Below are 27,829 nucleotides of genomic sequence, written 5' to 3' on the forward strand. Positions count from 1 at the left end.
GGGATGCATGCTCCTGGCATCAAATTGATGGTGTAGTCATAAGGGCAGTGGGGAGGCAGTTGATCCGCTTCCTTCTTGTAAAACACGTCCTGATACTCCTCATACTTCACAGATAAGGAAGCTTCCTCCTGAGGAAGCACTCCAGCCACTACCCTGACCTCCTTCGGCGGCTGGCAGTGCTGATAACAGTACTTTGAGGTGAACACCACCACCGCCTCATCCCAGAAAATGGTCAGATTGTGTTGAACCAACCAAGGCATCCCCAACACCACAGGGAAAGGAGGCAAAGATGCCATATAGAATGCCAGCTCTTCCCAGTTCCCGGGGATCTCCATCTCTAATTTCTCCGTTGCTCTGGTCACATTCCCCGACTTTAAGGGCTGTCCATCTGTGGTCTCGACAGACAAGGGTTGTTCCAGTTCCTGGATCGGGATGCCATGCTCCCAAGGAAAGTCACTGTCCATGAAACTTGATGAGACCCCACTGTCAATCATGGCCTTGGCTTGGAAGCTGTGCCCCGAGGACAGAGTTAGTCAGACAGGTATAAGCAGAGTGCCTTAGGATGGGAGGGGTTGCTGCTGAGGCTGAGTTGTCACATTGCCTCCCAACTCTTTGGCTTCTATGAGAGCTGGGATTTGGAGTTTTCCGGCATCTGGGGCTTTCCCGCCTTGGTGGGGCAACCTTGGGCCAGATGCCCCCCTTTCCACAATATAGACATAGCCTCTCCTTCCTGTGCTTCTCCCTCTGTTCCTCCGACAAGCACGGTCTGCTCCTGCTGATTTGCATAGGCTCCTCCCCTGACAGAGTTGAAGTTCCCACGCTAGGTGGGTGGCACACGCAGGGTCGTTGTAGTCAGACACTTGAGCCAATACACGAAATGCATTGGTATAGGCCCCCACAGACCCTTTTCCTTGTTGTAAAGTTCCCAACTGGCAGTTGACCCTGTCCTTTGAGAATCACGGAACATGTCAGACATAACTATAACGAAGGCGCAGTACTGGGTCATTTGTGATCAGGTACGGGGTGGCCCATTTGGCTGCTTCCTCTTCCAGGAGACTGATGATGAACGCCATCTTCGCATCATCGGTCGGAAATTCGGCTACCCTCATTCCTATGTTAACACATTTCTCTTGGCCAAGTCTTTGACATGTAGATCAGTATTTAACACAGTGATTCCCAACCTGGCCATTCAGTGCTGGCTGAAACCCAATACGGAGCCCATTTATATCCCCAAAAAGAGAGGTGCCGGGGTTCACACCTGGAAACTTATACAGGGGATAGCCCTGCATCTGATGACTAACAATGCAATCTTATACATGTACACTCAGAAGCAAACACCCATTCTGTTCAGTGGTACTTACTTCCTGACAAGGGTGCAGTCCTCCATGGTGGTGGTGGGGATGTCTTTGCCCTTTACTTTTTTGGAAGGGTCCTACTGGCCAATTAGCATGAAAGGGGAATATGTTAGCCACTGAGAAGAGTCTTCTAACTTGCTTCCTTGCCTTTTCCTGCTGATTGGAGTGAATCAGAGTGAAGGGAGGTGAGTCAGCCGCTGAGAAGATTCTTTTCAGTAGGTACTGTAACATGCTTCCTTTCATCCTAACCGTTGGAACAAACCACTCAGGGACTTGTGGCTCTCTGAGGAGAACAGGAGCCTCCTAACAACTCTCAGCACCCTTGATAAACTATACTTCCCAGGTTTTTTGGGGGGAAGCCATGAGTATTTAAAGTGGAATAATAGCAGAATAAATGCATGGTGTGAATGTGGCCTGGTTTCACTCTTCTTCAGAATGTGGGTTTCAGAAGTAATTATCTGAGCAGATTCGTTTGGGGACCTGTTCTGGTGGGTGGGTGAGTGAGCAAGTGAGTGTGTGTGTGTGTGTGTATGCATGCATACCTGCACGCATGTGCGTATGGGTGTGGATGGGTGTGTTTTGGGAGCTCCTGTGTGTGTGTGTTTTGAATGTGCGTGTGTGTGTGTGTATGTTTTTGAGGTTGGTGCATGAAGCCCCTAGTTACCTAAGCTGACTATCCTTCAAATTTTGTTATAAGTTGTCTATATTCTGTAATCTGCCCTGGGACTTTCTGGTGAAGGGCAGATAATAAATATCATCATATTTGTTGTTGAGATGAATAAAAAATGACATTACTTAACACTTCATTATGTATTTTTTTTTCAATTAACAGATACTAAAATTACAACAATTAGCATGTGGGGGTCACAAACTTTTTTGAGTTTAAAAAGGGGGTCCCGTACTCATAAAGGTTGGGAACCACTGTCCTAGAGTATCTATGTTATAGAAATGTCATAAATAAATATATGAGATAAAATTTGGACCTGGGGCTTCTTAACTTATCCACTGTACCAGAAAACTGACTTTCTCCATGAAATGAAATTTGAAAGAGCCTTTTACTGAAAATGAGTCAGGTTTGTATTAACATCATCTTAAATTAAAACATTTATGTGGTTAACTGAAGGAAGTCTTGTTCTGTAAAAGGCTTAGAAGAAAGTACAGGTGCTTTTGTGGTAATGTGGATACATAAATGAAATAGAAACACAAATAAGCTGTCTCCACCTATAGCCAAGCCCTAGGTCTAAGAATATTAAACATGACTGCCTAGGAATGTCTTGGCTATTTCATGGCTTGTTTCTTTTCGAAACTCAGACATGTTTTTAGACTGTTGGCTTGTTCCTTAACTGGCCGAGTATTTTTGGAAGCAGTTTGACTTTTAACAGAAAATCTGAATTCAGTCTTTTGTTAAACAAAGGAGCTAACTATGCTCAAAGCTGTTTGTGAACTTGGAACATAATGCAAAATACATTCCTGGTGGTTCTACAAAGCATTTTATTATAGTTTTCTTTTTTCCAAAACAGGTCGTGAAGATGAGAAAAGAAGTGAGGAAGGTCAGAGTTCTGACAATTCGCAAACTAACTAGACACATCACAAAACTGAAGGCAAAAAAGTAAGCTTAACAATTATTCTCTTTATGATTTTCTGCAGTCCCAGGATAACTGGTAGATAGAACTGAATATTCTTTCTAGCAGGAAGGCGGAATGCAAACTTCCTGCACATGCTCCTTCTGTGGCCAATGACTGTCCCCCTTGCCATGATATTATTTCTGCAGCTTGTCTCTTCATTTCCTATTCAGTAACTCTACAATATTATAGAAATCATAATAGTTATGTTATGTTATGTTAATGTTTATTTGTACCCCGCCTTTCGGCCAAAAGGCCCTCAAGGCGGCTTACAGAAAAAGTAAACACAAATATAAAAATATATCCACAAGGCAATACATCAATAACCAATACATTGTACAAACAATTAAATTAAATAGCAAATAACATTATATTAAGAAACAAAAATATCCAGGAAAGGCATTCTGTCTCGCCTGAACTTACACCTATTTCAAGGGGCGGTACACCAAATGAGCAAATTTGATCACATCTTTTACAATGGATGTATGTGATGGCATTATTTATTTTATTTATTTATTTATTAAATTTATTAGTCGCCCATCTGGCTGGTTGTCCAGCCACTCTGGGCGACGTACAAGATAAAACAATACATTAAAACATTAAAATTTAAAACCATAACAGTAAAAAACCTAACCCACCCCAAAAGCCTGCCTGAAGAGCCAGGTCTTCAAGGCCCAGCGGAAGCTTATCATAGAAGGGGCATGGCGGAGATCATTTGGGAGAGAGTTCCACAGGGTGGGGGCCACTATTGAAAAAGCCCTCTCTCTAGTCCTCACCAGTCTAGCTGTTTTAACCGGTGGGATCAAGAGAAGGTCTTCTGAGGCTGATCTTGTTGAGCGGCACCCCTGACGATGCTGGAGGCGCTCCTTCAGATAGACTGGGCTAAAACCGTATAGGGTTTTAAAGGTCAAAACCAACACCTTGAATTGGGCCCGGTAAACAACCGGTAGCCAGTGCAACTCCTTCAGCACTGGAGTGATGTGATCTTGCCGGCGGCTGCCTTTAATCAGATGAGCCGCCGCATTCTATACCAGTTGCAGCTTCCGGACCGTTTTCAAGGGTAACCCCACATAGAGTGCATTATAGTAATCTAGGCGAGAGGTGACCAGGGCATGTACTACCTGTGGGAGTAGATGGTTGGGAAGGTAGGGGCACAGCCTCCGTATCAGATGGAGTTGATACAGCACCGCCTGGCTCACAGCCGAGACTTGAGCCTCCATGGTCAGCTGGGAGTCAAGAATGACCCCCAGGCTGCGGACCTGGTCTTTCAGGGGCAATCGTACCCCATTGAGCACCAGGTCCACATCCCCCAGCCTTCCCTTGTCTCCCACAAACAGTACCTCGGTTTTGTCAGGGTTCAGCTTCAGCTTATTCCTTCCCATCCAGCCACTCACCGACTCCAGGCACTTGGACAGGGTTTCTACAGCCAACCTCGGTGAAGATTTAAATGAGAGATAGAGCTGCATGTCATCCGCATACTGATGACATTGCAGCCCAAATCTCCTGATGATTGCCCCCAGCGGCTTTATATAGATGTTGAACAGCATCGGGGAGAGGATGGAACCCTGTGGCACCCCACAAGTGAGAGGCCAAGGATCCGAAACCTCATCCTCCAATGCCACTCTTTGGTACCTACCAGAGAGGAAGGAATGGAACCACTGCAATACAGTGCCCCCCATGCCTAACCTCTTCAGGCGGTCCAGGAGGATAACGTGGTCAACGGTATCGAAAGCCGCTGAGAGATCAAGGAGGACAAGGAAGGTGCATTCGCCCCTATCCCACGCCCTCCTCATATCATCTACCAAGGCGACCAAGGCTGTTTCAGTCCCATGTCCAGGCCTGAAGCCCGATTGAAATGGATCCAGATAATCCGCTTCCTCCAAGTGCGCTTGCAACTGTTTTGCCACCACCCGCTCAATCGCCTTGCCTAAGAATGGCAAATTTGAGACTGGGCGAAAGTTGTTCAGATCTTGGGGATCCAAGGAGGGCTTCTTTAAGATTGGTTTTATTACTGCCTCCTTGAGTGATGATGGCATTACTCCCTCTTCGAGAGATGTATTTACCACCATCTTGATCCCCTCACCCAGTCTATCTTTGCAGCTCATAATGAGCCACGATGGGCAAGGATCGAGTAAGCAGGTGGTTGGCTTTAAGGTTGAAAGCACCTTGTCCACTTCATCAGATGGAAGAAGCTGGAACCGATCCCACACCACCAGAGCACCACTGGTCACCTCTGGCTCGCTCACTGTGTCCACAGCGCACGGAATAGCACTCTTAATACGATCGATTTTCTCCGCAAAGTGTTTAGCAAACTCGTCACAGGAGGCCTTAGCATCTTCCATTGGTTCCGGAGCAACTGGACCGACCAGGCTCCGGACCACTTGGAACAGTCTCCTGGGACAGCACTCTGCAGATGCAATAGAGGCAGCATAAAAATCTTTCTTTGCTGCCCTTATTGCCACATGATAGGCTGCCGCAGCCGCTCTAACATGTGTCTGATCGTCATCAGAGCGAGATTTCCGCCACCGGCGCTCTAGCCGTCTCACCTCCCGTCTCAGAGTTCGCAACCGTGGGGTGAACCACGGTGCCGTCTGAGTTCTATTCAGGGGGAGAGGGCGTTTCAGAGCCACCCGGTCTAATGCCCTGGCAATTGTGGCATTCCACCCCTCCACCAGGGTCTCAGTCGAGTGGCTGTGTGCATGCTCCAGAGAATCCCCAAGCGCATTCAGGAATCCATCAGGATCCATCAGACGCCTGGGGCGGACCATTTTAATAGGTCCTTCACCCCCACGGAGGGTTTGTGGCACCGAAAGGTCCATCTTCACCAAGTAGTGGTCTGACCATGACAAGGGGGTGATGGATGTACCCCCAATTTTCAGATCACTCCCCTCCTTTCCCGAGACAAACACAAGGTCGAGTGCATGACCAACTACATGGGTGGGCCCCATTGTAATAAGGTGCAGCTCCCAGGAAGCCATGGTTTCCATGAAGTCCCGAGGCGCCCCAGTAAGGATGGCCTCTGAATGTACATTGAAGTCCCCCAATACCAGCAGGTTTGGGGACTGTACACGCACAGCCGAGACCACCTCCAGCACCTCGGCCAGGGAGTCCGTCGTGCAGCAGGGTGGGCGGTACACGAGCAGAATCCCTAGACTGCCCTTTGGGCCCAACCTCCAGTACATGCAGTCTGCCACCTTGGTCTCACAGAGAGGAGGTCTGGTGAGAACCAGGGACCTTCGGTAAATAATCGCCACTCCTCCTCCCCGACTACCGACCCTCGGCTGCTGTGCATACGAGAACCCAGCCGGACACATGGCCCCAAGAATAGGAGCAGCAGCCTCATCCAGCCAGGTTTCCGTAATACATGCCAGGTCCGCGCCCTCATCCAATATCATATCATGGATGAGGGATGTTTTTTGGGCAACAGACCTGGCATTGCACAGCAGCAGTCGAAGGCCAGAGTATGGAGTCAAGCATCCCCCAGCTGTCTGTTGGCTCTGGACAGGCCCGGAACAGGGGACAGATATTATGCATCTCTCCCTAGTTCCTCTTATCTGACGTGACCTGCCCCTAGCTTTCCCCAGCATCTGCCGCCCAGCCTCGGTATACATTGGCCTCCCACCCTTCCCCCATCACTCCCCTGTGATTGACACATGCCCCAATGTAAGCTTCCACCACTCAGGCAGGCACCCAACCTTAAAACACCCCCCCCAAAAGAAAAGAAAAAGAAAAAAAGAAAAAGAAAAAGAAAAAAAACAGACACAGCACACAAAAAACCCAGGCCACCTCAGCCAGCCGGCTTATGTATCCCTCCAAAGAGGGACAGGTGGTGGGAATCAGTCACAGCTGGCTGGGTACCTGGGGCCTGGTCCTGCAGATGTACGTCTGCCAGGCAGAAGTCCCACAGGGAAGGATGGTGGAGATGGTGAGCAGCAGCAGCAGCAGCAGGCTCTCCTTCCCTGGGCAGCGGTGTTCCTCTCTTCCTGCAGGCACTGGGTCTCTAGATTTACAGTAATGGTCAGGTTTGGACATAACACTGAACCATAGTTTAGTATTAGAGGAATGAGTCTGCTTCAGCATTTGGCAGAAGCACTCCTTGTTATGTGTTTGCTGAATTTTTATCTTAGCTTCCTCCCATAAGAGCCTATGGCAGTAACATCCCAGTGTGGCTGCAAAGAGGAGATTGGAAGCATCCACTTCCTGATTTCAAATAACTGCAGTTTGTATTCTGTCTGAACTGGGAGCTATGGATAGTTTAAATTATGGTTTATTGCAGGGATGCTGAACCTCAGGCCTGGGGGTCAAATGTGGCCCTCGGGACTCTTTTTTCTGGCCCTCAGAACTTTTTCTCTGCTCATTGCCCCTACTCTGCACCCTCCTCAAATGTTTTTGTCTAGCTGGAATGTGTCCTTGAACTACATTAATGTCTCCTGCTTGCTTGGATAGAAAGAGATGTGTGTGTTTGTGTGTTTAGAAACCTCTGAATGTTGTGTAGCTGGACTATAGCTTTCTGTACAAAGACAAGACATCTTTTCTTTACCCATTTCTTTGCCTGTGACCTCACCACCACTGGCATGCAGTCCCCAGAAAGTTGCCCACAGGGAAATACAGTCCTTGAGCTGAAAAAGATTCCCCACCCCTGGTTTATTGACACAGAAATCATAGTTTGATCCTGGTTTGGTTAATAAATCATAGTTTAAACTAACCCTTGTTTGGCCCATTCAGATGTAATGCCAAACTAGGGGTAGTTTAAACCACAAATCAGATGCTTCCATCTCATCCTTGTAACTGTGCCAGGAGGAAGGAAATATGGAGTGCTTGTGCCCAGGATCAGAGCAATCTTGTTCTTTTAATGCTAAGCGATGATTTGGCATTACATCCGAACTAGATCAATAATTTTCTTCTAGATACTGATCACTAAATTTTGTACCACTAATGCAACTATCACATCTGATTGCTAGAACAAAGTGTTATATCCAAAATTGCATGGACACAGTTCCACTCATGCAACAGGACTTTTCCTTCTCCTCCTCCTCTGACATACCATCACAACTGCTCTGGAAGCCCCTACTCCAGCCCTCTGGAATAGATTTTGAGGGGGCTGGAGGGAGGTGAGAAAGGGAAAGTTCCATTGGGCAAGCACAATCTGTTTTGCGAATAGATACACTTGCACAAATCTGTTGTGCAAGCAATATTGGATACAACCCTATGCTTACGTTTGAACATCACACTTAGCCAAACCACGTCTTTGCATGAATACACAAATGTGCTGGCTCCTGAGGAGGAGATCGAGGCTACTTTGTTCCTCTCTAGGTTTTTTAGGTCAGCACAGCAACTAAGCCAAGGTTTAGCAGTGTGTTGTCAAAACTCCTTAACTACAACCTGTAACTGTGAGCTATGACAAGCTAAATCAAACCTTGGATTAGCTGCCATTCCACACTGATGTGACGTGCAGGCCAGGCCACGCTCTTTCTCATGTGGCCCAATACAAGTTCTGTATTTCCTAACTGTGGTTGAGAAATTGCAAAATACACATGGGCCTGTATAAGGTAGTATGTCAGTTTACATTTTAGAAATCTGGGGGTGGGGAAGAGCCATGCTGTTGGTAACTATTACCATGAATTATTTTACACTGAATAATAACTAAACATAATGTATGAAGTACTGCAATATTATTGAAACATCTTTTTTCAGGGGCACTGAAGATGCAGTCCTGAAAAACCATAAACGAGCAGAGAGGTTACTGGAAGAAATTCATGCCATGAAGGTAATGCTGTGCAGATGCCTTCAATATCTAGTCTACACTGCTTAAATTGGAAGCATCTGTATAGGTCTCTCTCCCCCTCTCTTTTTAAATTCAAATAAGCTTGTTTCAGATGTTGTATGGACTAGTTTTGGCTGTAAGTATTACATCTGGGAGAGCAACAGAAAGCAAATGTGGTGGGAGACTATTTTTAAATTTATATTTTACTGTTTATTGGTATAATTGTCAAGGTGCTAGACTGGATTGACTTCAAGAGTTGCTAACGTAAACTTGCATTTGTTTCCATCAGCCCTGTTTGCCTCAGCTTTTAATTCCTGAACCTAAACCATTAATGTTAAGTGCCTCCGCTGTTCAGAAATGTGGATGGCCATTTTGGAGGTTGACATCATAGTTCCTGGTCTTCCCTCTTGCCAGCTCCTTACATTTTTGTGTGATGCTGTCACTGCTCTAATGTGCAAAGCAGTAACTGACAAAATGGATGGTAACCAAAGTATTTTTTCTTCTGTGGCCAGGGTATTCATTAGCAATTGCAAGTCTCTTTTACTTCTCTTACACTGACATGCTGGGCCATTAAATGTCTGGCAGGCTCTTGAATAACAGATCTTTTTGTAGCAATGAATAGCTTAATTACACAGTCCCTTTTCTTTGTACAATATTTATAATTTTAAAAGTCAAAGTACACGAACAGATTAAACTACAGGAATGCTGTTTTGCCCTATCAATGAATGCACAGTTTACTTCCATAAATAGGAGCAATACTAATTTTACACCATATGCTTATTCCATAAACTCTTTCAAAACTCAGGATTAATGGAAACATACATTAGGGAAGAGGCAGCAAGTGCTCCTTGAGTTCTGTGAAATGTCTTCTTCTGCAGGAGATGGACTGAGATTACCAGCCCCAGAGTTCCCTATGACCTTTGTCTTCATGAAAATGATGTATAAAGTGTAGGTTTTCCACCTGTATTCTAGGACTTAGAGTTTGCACCCACAGCCACTGCCTCCTTTCTTAGCCAAAATTTCAGATTGTTGACGTGGTTCATGGGATTTAAGTGATTGCTTTCCTCAATCCTGCTTACAAAAATTTAAGCAGAGGCTCTCCCTTTTGCAAACACTCCAGCTCGACTGCTTGGGACACATCATCTTTCAAGTTCTTCTGTACCTGAAGTTCATTATTTTTGCACCCATTTCATATCTAAAATATTATATTAGCTCTTTAAGACACATATTTTGAAATGAAGTGAGGGGCATAAACTACTTCAACTGGGAAATAAATCATTTCTATTTACAACATAACTTGCATTATATGAAATTTGAAAAACAGACTGCCGGGTATCTAGCGCTCTGATGTCATGTTGGGCTATATGTTTATCTAAAAAATGTTGGAAACATAAAAGACTTTTCAGAGTTAAAACATACTGCTAGGTGCTAACAGTTATGTGTAATGTTCAGTGTGAAGAATTCTTCAGTAGTCACCCTATATGGCACCCAGATAAGATTTAGGTATCTAAGCTTGAAAAAAATACTACCAGTTATCCAGCAAAAGAATTGTATGTATTTGATGGAACTTGAGAAGTTTCTGTCACTAATTGTTAAATGGAGTAACGTTTTCATCTACAGCAGATTTGTTCTCAGTGTACCAATGTTGTCTGGCACAAGGGGCTTTTCCCCTTGATGTTTGTTTATTTTTATTAAAGAGGACTAATGGTCATATGTAGTAATCAAATGCTTTAATAACGCTGAGTGTTTCAAACCCAAAAGCTAGAAATGCCCTTCTTTCTGGGGAAATGACATTGGTTAAAAATTCTAGCTACGTGGATTGAAACAAACTGGGTTAATTGTTTGCAGGAGTTCTTGAAGCTATTGGAACAGAAAACTGCTTTTAGATTCTTTATATTTCGTTTTGCCAGAACTGTATAAAACATTTATTTTAAAATACAGGAAAGAGACAAAGAACACTATGAACATAGCTAGTTCTTCCTCTGTACATGATTTATTTCATGGATGCCAAGAATGGCCATGGAAGATGCATTTGTGAAAGAAGAGGATGGGTTACAATAATAATTTCTGTCTTCTGAAGTATTGTCATTTGGACTTTGTAGATATCAATTTATCTTGTTTCACAAAATACCCATTTCACATTGCATGTTATGTTAAAATATTTATTGTAAACTTGTGACACTGTTTAGAAATACATATTCTAGGCTAGTGCAGGTGTAACAGACATAGGGTGATAGCCAACTTACTTAAGCCTTTCTCTTTTCACTGTTTTAACCTCAACCATTTTAAGTGTTTAGGAGTTTTCCAAAGGTCTGTTTTTTGTACTTCTGGAGTAAGGTACTTTGTGCATTTGTCCCCCCTCCCCCCAAAAATGCATAAGTTCCTGGTATGGAGACCTCTTTGTAATGTGTGAAGTTGCCAAAAGTTGTCCTCTTTTCCTTACATGTGCTGCTCTGCCAGGATGGTAAGTCATAACCATATTACAAAGGCAGTGGTGGCTTGAACCTATGTTTTGTGCAAGGGAAACATTAACATTAGACAGGCTTTTTTGTAAGAAAAAAAGGGCTTCGAGATGAATTTTTTATGCATCACATGGTATCTTTTTAATTGATTTCAGAAAGGATTGTCACAAATATTGTTTGTCTAAATAGGTAGTGACAACTAATACAATTCAAAACAGTTTCTACGGTCTGCCTTGTGCCCAAAAAGGAATTTAAAAAATATGTTCTGCATTTAATTTCTTTTGCTGCTTTTCTCTTTTCACTGTTTAACCTCAACCATTTTAAGTGTTCTAATAGTTTTTCAAAGTTCTGTGCAATGTTGGCAAACAACTCAAAATATGATTGCAAGAAAATAACTTCATTTATATATTCAATATGTGCTTGATGAACTTGAATTCTAAATTTGCTACTGATTAAGAGTTGATAGTTTTTCTCAAGAACTAAAAAACACAAAAATGGGAATAGAACTATGTACCGTGTACTGCCCATGAATTTACAGCAGGCTTTTCAAGTAAGACATATTTTTCTACTCAACTTTTACAAAGATGCATGAATACTTAATATGCAGTACATTTAGGAGCAGTGACTAAAATTATTGTTACATCTATGCCAGTGAAATATCATAAAATCCAAATATTAGAACTTCCAAAGTATAGGCATAGAACTATCTTGTGATATCATTTTCTGTCAGACAGGGTGTTTAGTGGCATTGGTCAGATGAGACCATTTGGTCTCTCCCAGCTCTGGTTTGTGATTAGTATTGATTAATTTTTATCTGATCTGAATGGTGGAGTCCAGGAGACCAAACATTAAGGAAATGGGGACTGAATGTCTTCTATGAACAATATTATAGCATTGGAATAGTGTACAGTCAGTAAATCTTTGCATGGTAGCAATTTTTTATTTTTAGGAAGAACAATAATATAATCACTTCATTTCCCCCATCCCTTGATGGGCCAACTTTGACAGGTGGGCTGGAGTACTGATGAGGAACTTCCTAGTGCAGCCATCCCTGTGGGGCCCGTTGTCAGCACCAATCAATTGATCGGTGCTGAGAGGGATCCCTGCTTGCCAAGGAACAATTATCTTTTGCAGCCACAACTTTACCTTCCTCACATATGAGGTCAAGTGCGTGGCAAGTGGGCATGATTTGGAGAAAATGAACTCTTAGCCCTAATTAGGACTCCTGCTGGGCCTAAGTAGACCTGCAGCCCAGAGCTTCCCCACTGCTGCATTGACACATTCCTTTCAAGGCTGTTCAGCATAGTTAAATATTAGCATTTACAACAATATTAGTACCAGAGTTGCTGCTGAATGCCAAGATGTTATGCTTTTGACAGTTTGAGGCAATGCTTTCCACAGCTTTTGATTCAGATTGGACTTCAAATTACTCAGAATCTGTGCCTGATGAATCTGGATTTGTGGCAAATTTACTGAGGTGAACCCAAAGGCTTCTTGGTCATACTTTGTTGTGATGATGCCGAGATCCCCTTTATGCACCTTTATTATATATGGAGTACTCAATGCCGCAGGAAAACATTTGGCACAGGGGTCACCAATGTTTTTGAACCAGAGAGCACACTTCAAATTTCGAGAGCTTGCTGGGGGCACCAGTCACAAAATGGCAACCATGGGGGTGTGGCATAACACAAAATTAGTCCATCATGGTGAAGCTTTTCCCATAACTGTATTTCCATACTAGAAAAGGGTGGACCTGTTGAATTTCTGCCTGCCATGCAGCTATTAAAGCCACAAGAACCCTGTTTTTTCCCAATGTCAACCCTCAACTAAAGCATAGGCTGCTATCCTGTACCTACTTGCCTGGAAATTAGCCTTGTTAAACACACAGACTTTCTTCTAAGTAGACATGTATACAGTTGTACAGTGAATTTTTAATAGTTGCCACCTAGAAGTGCATGTCCACATTGAAGCTAGTCCTATCAAAACTAGGAAAGATTTTAAACCTGATATTGCTTATAATGGAAATTCAATTTGACTTTGGGGAAGGTGATGTGGAATGCATTTCAAGTAAAAATTAGAGGATACTATCCCAAGTGAATGCTGACATACAAAACTGAAGGATTTCTAAGGAGATGGAATGTTCAAACATTATAATTTTGGCTTTTGTGACTGCCCCACTGAATGATGTTATGACCTAGCTTTTTCCTTTTTCTTTTTGTCTAACTTGTTTTTTGTAGCATTGATAGCCAAAATACTTTCCTGCAGTAGCTTCTAAAGAGCAATCTGAAGAGCTACTGCTTTTAAAATTACCACAAAATTACTGTCTTGCAAACTGATGTTTGTATCCAAGAGGAAAGACAGTTAATTATATTTCCCATATGTGACTACTGCCTTGAATGGGAACCATCAGACTGAAATGGTTCCTCTAGTTATACTGTCTAAAATACCCAGATCATAATTTCCAGTTTAAATTTTAAGCTGAAGTCATTGCTTTCATTGTGTCTTGCAGGCCTCTTAAAATCAAGAAAATAGGTTCAGAAACTAGACATTGCATTAAAACTGTTAACTATGGCAACAATTTTGCAGTTGTGAAGTCTGAAACCTGTGCATGAGTCCTGCTGAGTTCAGTGAGACTTATTCCCAAATAATTGCACAAAGAATTATACAGCCACGAGAGTGACTATATAACACAGCTAGCGTGGATTTTTCACATTCCGCAATGTTAAATTGAGGGGAAAAAACCATGCCATTCTGATGTTTCCCATAAACTCATTTCAAAACAAAACCTTACAAAACTTAGTCTTGAACTCAGAAATGCTTGCTTAACAACCCTCTAAATTTTCATGGCGATATACAAAAAGATAGAGATTTCAAAAATCTAAAAAGAGGGGGGGAAACCCCAGAGCCCTTTTGGACTTTTTTCTCTGAGAGTTCTCATCATCTGTTGAAATTCATTAAAAATCAACCGTGTTCACAGAGTACCTGTAATCCTATTACTGACCTTGCCCCATATTCTGACTTTCATCGTCTGCAGTTTAAAAGTTAAAAATATGCCTGGCTGATTTTTAATTAATTTAAGAAATTTTGGCTGGAAGCCAATGGGGGGCGGGCATGCTCAGTAAGAACCAAGTGTACCAAGAAGTGTAGTTTGTGAAGGGTGCTGAGAGGAGACTCCTATTCCACTGACAGAGCTCCAGTGGCCAGAATGGTTTAACAGTCAGCCACTCTGATTGAAGCTCTGTGAGGGGAAGAGGACATCTCCTAGCAACTAACTACACTTCCCAGGATTCTTTGAGAGAAGCCATGACTGTCCAAAGTGAAATAAAGGGCTGGTGTGGATGTGGCCAGAGACAGCTTTAGTTTAAATTTGGGTGGAAGACTACATGTGCCTGCTGTAGAATAAAAAGGTGGGGGAAACGCTGAAAAGCAATGATGTGTGTTCACAATGTCTTCCTTTTGGAAAGCAAAGAGGCTTCCCCTCTGCCCAGTGCCCACCCACCCAGTCTCCTCCCCTCCCCTCCCTGCCCCTCCCCCAGGTCAGTACTGGACTACAGCCTGGGAGACCAGGGGTCGAATCCCCACACAGCCATGAAGCTCACTGGGTGACCTTGGGCCAATCACTGCCTCTCAGCCTCAGAGGAAGGCAATGGTAAAACCACCTCTGAATAGCGTTTACCATGAAAACCCTATTCATATGGTCTCCATAAGTCGGGATCGACTTGAAGGCAGTCCATTTCCATTTTCAAACACGATTGCACAGAAATAAATCCCATTGAACTCAAAAAGTATGCAAATGATCAAACCCACCCTCTCTTCTCCATCCTATCCCCTCCCTGTTTTCCCTTCCCCTTCCTTTTCCCCTCCCTCCCCTTCCAATCCCCTCTTCCCCTTCTGCCTTCCCATGGTCAATTTTACCTATCTAAGTATGATTGCACGGGAGTAAATACCATTGATCTCTATAAGCATGCAAATGATCAAACCTGCCCTCTCCCTTCCTTTGTCCCCTTCAATCTGCTCCTTCCTCCTCCCCCTCCCTCATGGTCAGTTTTACCTATCCTAACAATTACATAGGAGTAAATCCCACTGAACTCAATAAGCATGCAAATGATCAGACCTGCCTTTCCCCTCCTTCCCCTCTCCTCCCCCTTCCTCCTCCCCCCAGTCAGTTTTACCTATCCTAAGCATGATTGCGCGGGAGTAAATCCCACTGAACTCAGTAAACATGCAAATGATCAAACCTGTCCTCCTCCCCTCCCCCTTCTTCCTGCTCCCATCCCCCTCCTCCCCTCTGCCCTTCCCTCCCTCCTTCTCCTCCCCATCTTCTGTGGTCAGTTTCACCTATCCTAAGCATGATTGCAGGGGAGTAAATCCCACTGAACTCAATAAGCATGCAAATGATCAATCCATTCTCAGCAAACTTGCACAGGATCCCATTTCTTACCTCCCAGGTTAAAAACCAGAGAAATTCACTTATAGGGAAAAAACCTTGTGGTTTAAGAACGTACCTATAGCCCACAGATATTTCTATCAAACTTTAAAAAGCAGTCCAATATCTCAGAGAGGAGGTCAGGTCTCCTGCTCCCCTGGTGCATTCACTATAGCTGCCCAATTTCCCCGCTTTTTAAAGTTCGATAGAAATATCTGTGGGCTATAGGTACATTCTTAAACGGTCATTAGACTTTAATTGCATAAATTTGATCCAGAGGCTAAATATGAGGCATAATCCGAAGTTAGTTTAGCCATTGTAAGAGTTTATGTATGCCCAAGAGGATTTTTTTTAAATTTAAATTTTATTTTTGTAATTTTAAAAACAGACCCTCATTCCATATTACAAGCTTCATTGCAAATTGGTTTGAAGAAAGACTAGTTCAGCACACAATTTTTAGAAAGGAAAGTAATCACGCTTGTTTGGAGGGTGGTCATTATTTGGAGTTGTTTCATGACTTAACAAATCTCTAGTGTCTCCAAGTCTACCCTCTAGTGGCAAATGCAGAAGAAGAAGAATTGGAGAGATTTTACACAGAAGTATTATTTATTTATTTTATTAAGCTTATATACCGCCCGACTAGCAAACAGCTCTCTGGGCGGTGAACATAAAAACATATACGATAATAAAATTACAGGATCTAATACAACAAGTATATAAAAGTACACCATCTAAAATAAAATTACAACATTTACTCAAATTAACTTAGATTAAAATGCCTCAGAGAAGAGAAAGGTTTTAACCTGGCGCCGAAAGGATAATAGTGTCGGCGCCAGGCGTACCTCCTCGGGGAGACTATTCCACAATTCAGGGGCCACCACTGAGAAGGCCCTAGATCTTGTTACTACCCTCCGGGCCTCCCTATGGGTCAGGACCCGGAGGAGGGCCTTCGTAGTAGACCGTAGTGTACGAGCCGGTTCGTATCGGGAGAGGCGTTCCAGCAGATATCGTGGTCCCGCGCCGTATAAGGCTTTATAGGTTAGTACCAACACTTTGAATCTGGCCCGGAAGCATATTGGAAGCCAGTGCAGGCGAGCCAGAACAGGTGTTATATGCTCAAACCGCTTGGTTCTTGTTAGCAGTCTGGCCGCCGCATTTTGCACTAGCTGTAGCTTCCGAACCGTCTTCAGAGGTAGCCCTACGTAGAGCGCGTTACAGTAGTCCAGACGTGAGGTTACCAGAGCATGTACCACTGATGTAAGGTCCTCCTTACTCAGATAGGGAGGTAGCTGGGCTACCAACCGAAGTTGGTAGAACGCATTCCGTGCCACCGAGGCTACATGAGCCTCGAGTGATAGGGAAGAGTCTAAAACGACTCCCAGACTATGAACCTGCTCCTTTAGGGGGAGTGTAACCCCGTCCAGGACAGGGTATGTATCCACCGTCTGACCAGAGAAACCATCCACCAGCAGCATCTCAGTCTTATCAGGATTGAGTCTCAGCTTGTTCGTTCTCATCCAGTCCATTGTCGCGTCCAGGCAACGGTTCAGCACATCGACCGCCTCACCTGAAGAAGATGAAAAGGAGAAGTAGAGCTGCGTGTCATCAGTGTACTGATGACAACGCACTCCAAAACTCCGGATGACCGCACCCAACGGCTTCATATAGATGTTAAAAAGCATGGGAGACAGAACCGAACCCTGTGGGACCCCATATTGGAGAACCCACGGTGTCGAGCAATGTTCCCCAAGTATTATCTTCTGGAGACGGCCCGCCAAGTAGGAGCGGAACCACTGCCAAGCAGTGCCTCCAACACCCAACTCCGCAAGCCTCTCCAGAAGGATACCATGGTCGATGGTATCAAAAGCCGCTGAGAGATCAAGGAGAATCAACAGAGTTACACTCTCTCTGTCTCTCTCCCGACATAGGTCATCAAACAGGGCGACCAAGGCCGTCTCAGTGCCAAAACCGGGTCTGAAACCCGACTGAAATGGATCTAGATAATCGGTTTCATCCAATAGCGCCTGGAGCTGGTCAGCAACCACTCGTTCCAAGATCTTGCCCAAGAATGGAACATTCGCCACTGGTCTATAGCTGTTGAAGTCCTCTGGGTCCAAGGAAGGTTTTTTCAGAAGTGGTCTCACCACCGCTTCTTTCAGACAGCCAGGGACCACTCCCTCTCGCAAGGAGGCATTTATCACTTCCTTGGCCCAGCCAGCTGTTCCCTCCTTGCTAGTTTTTATAAGCCGGGAGGGGCAAGGATCGAGTACCGAAGTGGTTGCACGTACCTGTCCAAGCACCTTGTCCATGTCCTCGAACTGAACCGACTAAAACTCATCCAACAAAACATGACTAGACTGTGCTCCAGACACCTCATTAGGACTAACTGTCATAAAATGGGAATCTAGGTCCCTGTCATGAACCTGTAATGTTCATGAGTTATTAAAAAGCTAATAGCAAAACTTTGGCTCTAGTAAGGGATTCTGGGAGACGGTTACAGTTAGAAAAGACAAGCCTTTGCCAATTTACAATTTTGAGATTCACTTCCAAGCTGAAGATGGTTAGAGAAGCCTTAACAAGCTGCACCTGTTTATCTTTGCTGATTAGCAAGTGCCTGGTACCCAAGGTCATCCTTGGCCTGTACAGTTGGAAAACACAGTTGGGAGGGGGACTTGCAAGGCGCGAAAATGTGAGAAACATCGAGAAGCAAGTTACATCAGCCAACTCCTGATTGGTCAATTAATCTTGGACCGTTAGGATCTTTTTCCTTGAAGTATAGGGCTAGAGACCCCTAGCCTTTGTTCTCTGTTCTCTGCCTATGCTGACTTGGCACCAGAGTTCCAAACCTTCTGCCTTATGGTTCCAGGGGTTGCTTATGGGAAGGTAACCTATGTCTGGTTCCATTGCTTTATGTTGAACATCCATCTCTCTTAGGAGGGGTGCCACACAACCAACTACCTCGTGTGTAAGTAGTTAGGTGAGTTTAGTTTGTTATTTTCTTGTTGTGTGTATGAATTCTCTTGTAAGAACCTAAACCCCTGTTTGGGTGTATGGTCTTATTTTGTACCGATCTGGCATTAAGAAGCAGCAACTGGAGATCTGTGGGTTGGCTGAGAGGACAACCAACAACCCTGCGGATATGAGAAGGACCGGAACAAGGCACAGGCACTACATGTCTGGGTCGCGTTCCCCTTACCTGGCACGTCCTTCTCATAACACCATACCTCCCTCTGCCCATCACTACGGCAATTGGGCCCCCCTCAAGTCTCCCTACTTGATAGAAAAGCGTCTTCCCCAGGCACATTGTAAACTATAAATACAAAAACTCATAAAAATAAAAACTCATATAAATAAAAAATACACATTCACTCATAACATACATTCATACAGACAGCCACACATTCAGTTTACACTCTCACTGGCTCTTCTGCCTGGGCGGTGATGGTCCTCTTCCCCTTGCAGGCACTGGATCTCCCAAGCCCCCTCAGCCAGCCGGCTTATATATCCCCTCCAGAGAAGGGACAGGTGGAACAGTATCAGGCACAGCTGGCTGAGTACCTGGGGACTGGTCCTGCAAGGTGCCCATGTGCAGAGCAGGAGCCCAAGAAGGAGAGAGCAGAGATGTTATCCAAGCAGCAGCAGCACAAGCAGGCAGATGGCTCTCCCTCCCTAGGCGGTGATGGTCCTCTTCCCCTTGATCACACACCAAAACAATATGTTCTGATAATCATGGGGGACTGGAATGCAAAAGTAGGAATACAGAAGAACTAGGAATTATGGGGAAATGGGGCTTAGGAGACAGAAATGAAGCAGGAGAAAGACTTACTGAATTCTGTGGAGCCAATAATTTGTTCCTTGCCAACACATTTTTTGAGCAACTGAAAAGATGACTGTACATGTGGACATCACCAAATGATCAATATAGGAATCAAATTGATGATATAATTGGTAACAGAAGATGAAGTTCCATACTTTCTGCAAAAACAAGACCAGGAGCAGACTGCAGTACAGATCATGAACTCGCCGTATCAAAAATCAGAGTAAAGCTAAAGAAGAACAAGAAAGCAACCATAATGCCAAAATACAATTTAAATGACATCCCAGAACAATATAAAGATCAAATAAGGAACAGGTTTGAGGCTTTAAACTTAGTTGACAGAGAACCAGAAGAACTGACAGAGAATCAGAAGAACTGGAGTGAAGTCAGAGACATTATCAGGGAAGAATGCAAAAGGACAATACCTCTAATTAAAAAGAGAGAAAGACCTCAATGGATGACTGAAGAAACTCTTCAAATGGTTAAAGAGAGAAGGAAAGCAAAAGCAAAAGGAGATAGAAACACAGTCAGAACCCTAAATGCTACAATACAGCGACTAGTATGTAGGGACAAAGAGAACTATTACAATAGTTACTGTATAGAAATAGAAGAGGACAACAAAAAGGGTAGAACAAGAGCCCTGTTCCAAAAGATTAGAGAAATGAAAGGGAAATTTAAACCAAGAGTAGGGATGTTGAATAATCAACAGAGGAACACACAATGACTGACCAAGATGAAATGAAAGGAAGATGGAAGCAATACACTGAAGAACTCTATAAAAGAGATGCAAGGATGACAGATTCATTCACAGAGGAAGCGTATAATGAAGAACCAGAAATTTTAGAATGCGAGGTGAAAGCTGCTCTTAAAATACTTGGAAGAAACAAATCACCAGGAATAGATGGCATACCAGCAGAGTTGCTACAAGCTACTGAGACTGAATCTGTCCAAATTTTGACAAAACTTTGTCAAGAAATATGGAAAACTAAACAATGTCCCACAGACTGGAAGCGTTCAATATATATCCCAATTCCAAAGAAAGGGGATCCAAGAGAATGCAGTAATTATCAAACTATTGCCTTAATATCCCATGCAAGTAAAGTAATGCTCAAGATTCTACAACAAAGGCTCTTACCATATAAGGCTTTATATTTCAATGCAAACACCTTAAATTGGGTCCAGTAACATATAGGCAGCTATTGCAGACCCCTCAAAACACGTTTTATATGACTAGACACTAAAGTGCCAGGCAGCACTGTAGTGGCAGTGGTCTGCAGGAGCTACAGTTCCTGGACCATTTTCAAGGGCAGACTTATATAAAGCGCATTATAGGGAGATTACCAGAGTGTGCAGAATTGGCCAAGCTATCCTGGTTCAGAAAAGGCCATAATTGGTGACCTGGCCATAGTTGGGAAAAGGTGCTATTTAAACTATCCTTGTTGGTTTCAAAGCCTGTGGTAATAAATGTAAGCTGTATTTGTGAGTGTCTTTATTAAGATTTTCAACCCGGGCAGAACAAAGCCATGGGCTATAATGTTGTAGATACCTTGGAATTGTAGAATTAATTCACTAATAGACAAAAAACTTTGCGGTTTTAGAATGTGCCTATAGCCAAGATATATTTCTATCAAACTTTAAAAAGCAGGGAAATTGGGCAGCTATAGTGAATGCACCAGGGGAGCAGGAGACCTGACCTCCTCTCTGAGGTACTGTACTGCCCTACAAATTTGTCAAAATGCAAACACAATTTGGGTTCGTCTTTCATAGTCCAATCCACTTTCTGTGTAGCTTGGAAGAATTTGGTAACATGTGCCTCTGAGCATATGGTGAGTGGTGGCAATACCTGCCATCTCCAAAGATGGAGAATTATATTTTTGCATGTTTGTTGGTGTTCTTCTTACTTTGCTTCATTCCTGTGTTACTATTGTTTCTACACAGAATCTAATATAGAAAATTTTATTTCTCTCATCGTTCATCCTAGAAACCTCTGTCAAATCTGGTTTTATTAATTTAAAAACCTTTTTATTGGTCAGTGTCATATGATGGTGAAGACAGCCTTTTGTGTTTCAAAGTGGAAGTTATGTTCTATTTCTATTTTGGGTGCATTAACAGTTGAATCTGAAACTGCAGTTTGATGTAAAGTCAGACTGATTACAATATGTTGCTACTTCAGCAATGACTCTAACTATTGGAAAAAACAAACTTAGCCTGCCCAAGATGCATGTTTTCAGCCTGCTATGTTTAAAGCACTTCATTTAAGGCAAGGTAGGCATGGTCAATTAAAAACATAGAGCACACCTAGAATTTTGCTAGAATATATTTCACCTCCTACTGTTTTATCTTGTGCAAACTGAGACATTGTTGATGTCCACTGGAGACTATTCTGCAGAATAGTCAGTGCCATTATTCCACAATTATTTTTGGAGTTTTTTTAGTGTAAATTTTGCAAAGTGTTGTTGTACTTCACATATTCACAGAAATAGAAGGAAAAGAAAATGATTTCCTATAGGAACCTTCACTAAAATTGCAAAGTAAATCAGACATATTTAAAGTGACCATCTGAACTATATCAACTGTCTTAATAATGTTGCTTCCTCCCTGCTAAAACAAGATCAGCACACCACATATCTTGTTTCTGTCATTTGGGCAGATTGCAGGTCTTGCCACCACTTAACTTATGCTGAGAGATACATTACCATATTCTTCCAAGCTACACAGGAAGTGGATTGGACTGTGAAAGACCAAGCCAAATTGTATTTGCATTTTGGCAAATTTGTAGAGCAGTCCAATATCGCAGAGAAGAGGTCAGGTCTCCTGCTCCCCTGGTGCATTCACTATAGCTGCCCAATTTCCCTACTTTTTAAAGTTCGATAGAAATATCTGTGGGCTATAGGTACATTCTTAAACCACAAGGTTTTTTGCCTATTAGTGAATTTCTCTGCTTTTTAATCCGGGAGGTAAGAAATGGGATCCTGTGCAAGCTTGCCAAGAATGGATTGATCATTTGCATGCTTATTGAGTTCAGTGGGATTTGCTCCCCTGCAATCATGCTTAAGATAGGTAAAACTGACTGGGGGGGAGGAGGGGATTGGAGGGAGAGGGAAGGGGCAAGAGGGAGGGGATATGAGGGAGGAAAAGGGATGGTGGGTTTGATCAGCTGCACACTTTTTGCGTTTAGTGGGATTTATTTCTGTGCAGTCGTGTTTGAAAATGGAAATGGACTGCCTTCAAGTCGATCCTGACTTATGACAACCCTATGAATAGGATTTTCATGGTAAACACTATTCAGAGGTGGTTTTACCCTTGCCTTCCTCTGAGGCTGAGAGGCAGTGACTGGCCCAAGGTCACCCAGAGAGCTTCATGGCTGTGTGGGGATTCATACTCTGGTCTACCAGGTCGTAGTCCAACACTGACCTGGGGGAGGGGGGAGGGGGAGGGGAGGAGATTGGATGGGTAGGTACTGGGCAGAGGGGAAGCCCCTTCCCTTTCCAAAAGGAAAACATTGTGAACAGTATCATTGCTTTTCAGGTTTCCCCCACCTTTTTGTTCTACAGCAGACACATGTAGCCTCCCACCCAAATTTTAACCAAAGCTGTCCCTGGTGACATCCACACCAGACCTTTATTTCACTTTAGGCAGTCATGGCTTCTCCCAAAGAATCCTGGGAAGTGTAGTTAGTGAAAGGTGCCGAGAGTTGCTAGGAGATGCCCTGTTCCCCTCACAGCACTTCAATCAGAGCAGCTGACTGTTAAACTACTCTGGCCACTGGACCTCTGTCAGGAGAATAGCAGTTTTCTCTCGGCACCCTTCACAAACTACACTTCCCAGGATTCTCTGAGGGACACCATTCGCTTCTAAAGTGAAATCAAAGTCTGGTGTGGGTGTAGCCATCTGATTAGCCAAGCCAAGCAGCTGTGAGTCTGGCTTTTAGAACACTGACAGTTGGTTCTTACTGAGCATGCCCGACATCATTCAGTTCAACACAAAATTTCTTAATTAAAAATCAACCAGGCTTCCTTCCTTCCTTCCTTCCTTCCTTCCTTCCTTCCTTCCTTCCTTCCTTCCTTCCTTCCTTTATTATTTAATTTGTATTCCGCCCTTCCTCCCAGCATGAGCCCAGAGTGGCAAATAAAGTGCAAAAAACACTTTAAAACATCATAAAAATAGATCTTAAAATACATTAAAACAGCATTAAGAACATTAAAAAGCAACTTTAAAAAAGGGTTAAAAACATTATTAAAAACATAATAAGCAATTCTAACACAGACGCAGACTCTCTTTTTAGCCTTTGAACTCCCGATTCTTTCTTACTGTTTTGTGTATCGCCATGAAAATTTAGAGGGTTGTTAAGCAAGCGTTTTTGAGTTCAGGACTATAAGTTTTGTAAGGTTTTGTTTTGAAATGAGCTTATGGGAAGCATCAGAATGGCATGGGGGGATTTTCAATTTAACATTGCGGAATGTGAAAAATGCACGCCAGCTATAGTTTACAGCCACTCTCGTGGTTTTATAATTCAAGGCACTGCAGATCAAAATCACCCTTGATACATAGTGTTGCTTTTTTGTAATTATATTTTGTAAATTAACATAGTTGGATAGCTTCTGCATGTTTTGCGATGCTTGAATTAACCTTGTCAAGACATAAAACAATATTCTCTTTAGTACTAGTTATTAGCTGGAATATTGTGACTAACTTTCTGTATTGTATTAAAAGAAAATATAGTCAAGTTGGAAAAGCAAAGCAAGAAATGTGATTATGGAGCCAGGGCAGACAAGAATTGAATGACAAGGTTAATCTATAACCTTTAGATCTATTATAACCTTTAATCTGTAAAGCTTCTGTTGCTTATATCTAAGAAACATTGGGTCATAATGAATTTGGTATGTAAGATTAAATGGAGTGCGTTTTTGGTTGGTGGGGGTGAGTGGATAGAGATTGGCTTAATTTTTGAAAACAGACACACCTGCCTGGAAGCCCTACTCTCTCTCTCTCTCTCTCTCTCTCTCTCTCTCTCTCTCTCTCTCTCTCTCTCTCTCTCTCTCATATCTCAGAGATGAGAAAGTATATAGGGCACTTACTATAATTTCATATTTTCAGACAGAGCTCTGCCATTCAAAGAAATTATACCTTTGGGAACCTTAGCTGAAATTAAGTATTTTAGCAGGCAGTTTCAAGGCAAACCACTTTGTGCTGATGGAGCAAGCCCCCTTGAAGGTTCACTCTCACTGCCAGTCCCATAGGCTGTATCCAATTCCCCCACCCTGGCTTACACTGAAGTTTATTTCATTTATTTTAATTTATCTAGCAAACTTTTATATACTGTTCAATTAAAAAAACTCTTAAGCTATTGAAAATTCTAAATTGATACAATTTGCTTTGATTTAACCTTTTTGAAGAGAAACTAACACAGGCAATTTTATGGGACATATTTCTACCCATAAGCCAAATTCCAATATATCTTAGGGTAGTGAAGCTCCCTGACAAAGCAGTGTCTATTGTATCAGAAGAAGAGCACTTACCTGCTTCCCTGGGTTAGTTGTTGCTTGAAGAACCGTATAGAACACTCTTTACCTTAATAGGTCACTTTGGCTAGGTCCAAAAAGCACTCTAATGGCTTTTTGTATTTCAAAAAGAAAATCATTTAAATCTCCTTCTCTCAATCACTTTTATTGGGGAATAAGTTTATCCCAGCATTTTATATGGGCTGTGGTAAAAAAGATACCCCAAATACAAGGATTCAGTTGGAATTTGGGGAAATATTTTTTGTTATAAGCATGCTTTGAAAGAAATATGTACAGGGAAAAACTGTGAATGCTAAGTGACTGAAATTAGGAGATATTCTTTACTACGCTATGTAGCTAATGCTATCCTAGAAGGACTGTGTTGTCTTCTGTGTAAGCACATCTGGGGTAGATTTTAATCCTGGTTTTGCTAAGAAAGGAAAGCAGAAGCATTTTACACATTAAAGTGATCACAGTTGAACTAACCAACTTTCTCTCTCTCTCTTCTCTCAAGGAAATAAAGCTTGATCAAGTTACCAAATTAGCACTTGGAAGAGAAATTAATTTTGAGATTGTTTGCAGAAAGGTATGATTCTTTGAATTCTTGTGTTTACGCTACTGCTTACGCTATTGTACACTACATTCTTGGAGGAAAAGAATCCACTTTTAACATGAGCAGATATATTTACAGCCATCCCCAAAGGTTTACCACAGTATGCAATGTTGCATGTTATGTTTGTGCTGCTGGGAAGTATGTTACTGTAGATGCCTCAAGACTATGCTTCTGATTGTCCTGCCCTAGGCTGCTGAAGTCTGACTCAGACATGAAGGTGTGCTTTTCTTTAATAGGTTTAACAGAACATTTCAGTTCAGAACGGCTCATGGATTAGCTTACAGGTTACACAGGATACTGTAACTACACAGAGCTAGGATGTTGTCGCAGTAATTGGACACACCCTCCTACAACCCTTAAGTTAGTGTGAGTGGGTTCATCTACTTGCTTAAGGAAGATGTCACTGAATGGGAGAATGCACGTGCACACTCCTCCTTAGAGGAACTGAGGAAAGCCTTTGAGCCTCCCAGCACAGTTGCCTCTGTGGCCGAGGTGAGGGTGGTAGAGACACATCTGCGAGGTCCTCCTACTTGGGATGAGGTGTGAATGGTGGTGGTGGTGATGGTGTGGATGGAGAAGGGGGTGAAAAGGCAGTCTCTTGATCAGGCAACATCTTGTCAGTTGTAATTGGAGCTATGGGGAGGAGCTGTCAGGGTTAACGGAGCTGGGGCCTTTGGCTTCAACGCCCTCTGACTGCAAGACACTAGAGCCCCCAAATCCCAGCCCATCTCCTCCTCTTCATTGTCGCTCCATGGACATTCCACAGGAAAGACACTAATGTTCTGATCCAAAGACATTTCGGGATATGTGCTTTCATCATGATGGACTCTATGATGACATTTGTGCTCTTGGTTACAGATATCTCCTTTTTCTGTTTCTTATCGGTCTGCAAAATTAGGAAAAGAACCTCATGTCTATAAATCATACATATTCCATGGAGCAAAATTTTATAGTTGGAGAGTGTTTGTTTAGATTGCCAGCACTTTCAGTTTTTTGGGTGGGGTGGGCAGGGATAGGAATTTAGATGTTTTGGGATCAGAGAAAATTTTGCAAGTACTTTGCAACACATGATCTGCATTGCCATCTTTAATTTGTAAGCTAGCATTATATCTATAGAAGCCAAAATAAATGTACTTCAAAATTCATCTCTGCTGTAGTTTATTACATAGGTTCTTGGTTCAGTTGTCCATCCAAGAAAGAGGGCAAAAGATGCTGGCTTAATGTTTCAACATATATTTCAACATTTATCAGCACTTTTGATTTTTGTTTTTTAAAAGCAAGCAGCAATCCAAAGATGGACTGACGTTTGACAGTTATCAGCCAGTTGCACAATGGACTTCCACTTGCACAAATGAGATTTCCCCTTCCGCCTGAAACCTTCCTCATGCCCCCAGAATCTGCTTTGGAAGGTTGGAGGAAGTCCCATTTGTCCCTCTGGAGAAGAGGAAAAGGAAATCCCATCACATTTGCTTGCGCGACATTTGATATTACCCATTTATTTTTCTGAGATTACTTTTTCCAGAAAAAAGGATTTGGTTGCATGTTCATCATTTATCATGAAAGCCTTTGTGTTACAGGTTTGTCATGGCTTGAAATGGTTAACTTCTTTTAAAAAATTAGAAATTTCCTACTCAGAAGAAAACTTAATGGCAAGAATGCCTTATCGCAGGATCAAACAACTTGTTTATTACAGAGATCCACCTTATTAATTCATGGATATAGTCAGAAACCCCCTCTAGGTTGCACACCTTAACGTGGTGAGGGGGTTTGAGAGTGTTGAAGAAGCTAAGAGCAATGCCGTCAGGAGTCTAGACCAAACGGCTAGACTCTTAGCAGGGGCACCCAAGGCAGAATGGTCAGAGCTGAAACACCAGACTAAGATGCATCCAAACTCAGAGGAAGGCAATGGTAAACCACCTCTGAATATCACTTACCACGAAAACCCTATGAACAGAGTATCCAAAATGCAACATGAGATAGTGCTGGAAGATGAGACCCCTAGGTCAGAAGGTACTCACCAAGCTACTGGAAAAGAACAAAGGACAAGGACAAGTAGCGCTGTGACGAATGACACAGCTGGGTCAAAGCCAAAAGGAAGCCCAGAGGCTGATGCGCACAGATGTGAAAGGAGAGTCTGGAGTTGTACAACGCACACAATAGGAACATGGAATGTGAGAACCATGAACCAGGGAAAGTTAGAAATTGTCAAGCGAGAAATGGAATGCATCAGCATTACAATACTTGGTGTGAGCGAACTAAGATGGACGGG

At 42.9% G+C, this 27,829-nt stretch overlaps 1 protein-coding gene across 2 annotated transcripts in view; it reads left to right on the plus strand.

Moving 5' to 3' along the window:
- Positions 1-27,829, plus strand: part of SRFBP1 (serum response factor binding protein 1) — an 86,465-nt gene that overhangs the window by 37,718 nt on the left and 20,918 nt on the right. For both annotated transcript variants that reach the window (XM_061607119.1, XM_061607034.1), the window contains exons 2-4: positions 2,876-2,964; positions 8,672-8,744; positions 25,462-25,533. In XM_061607119.1, coding sequence (XP_061463103.1) covers positions 2,876-2,964; positions 8,672-8,744; positions 25,462-25,533 — 234 coding nt within the window. The remainder of the gene's footprint in view (positions 1-2,875; positions 2,965-8,671; positions 8,745-25,461; positions 25,534-27,829) is intronic.

This window comes from Rhineura floridana, chromosome 1 (genome assembly GCF_030035675.1).
Source record: "Rhineura floridana isolate rRhiFlo1 chromosome 1, rRhiFlo1.hap2, whole genome shotgun sequence".
NCBI classification, from domain to species: domain Eukaryota; kingdom Metazoa; phylum Chordata; class Lepidosauria; order Squamata; family Rhineuridae; genus Rhineura; species Rhineura floridana.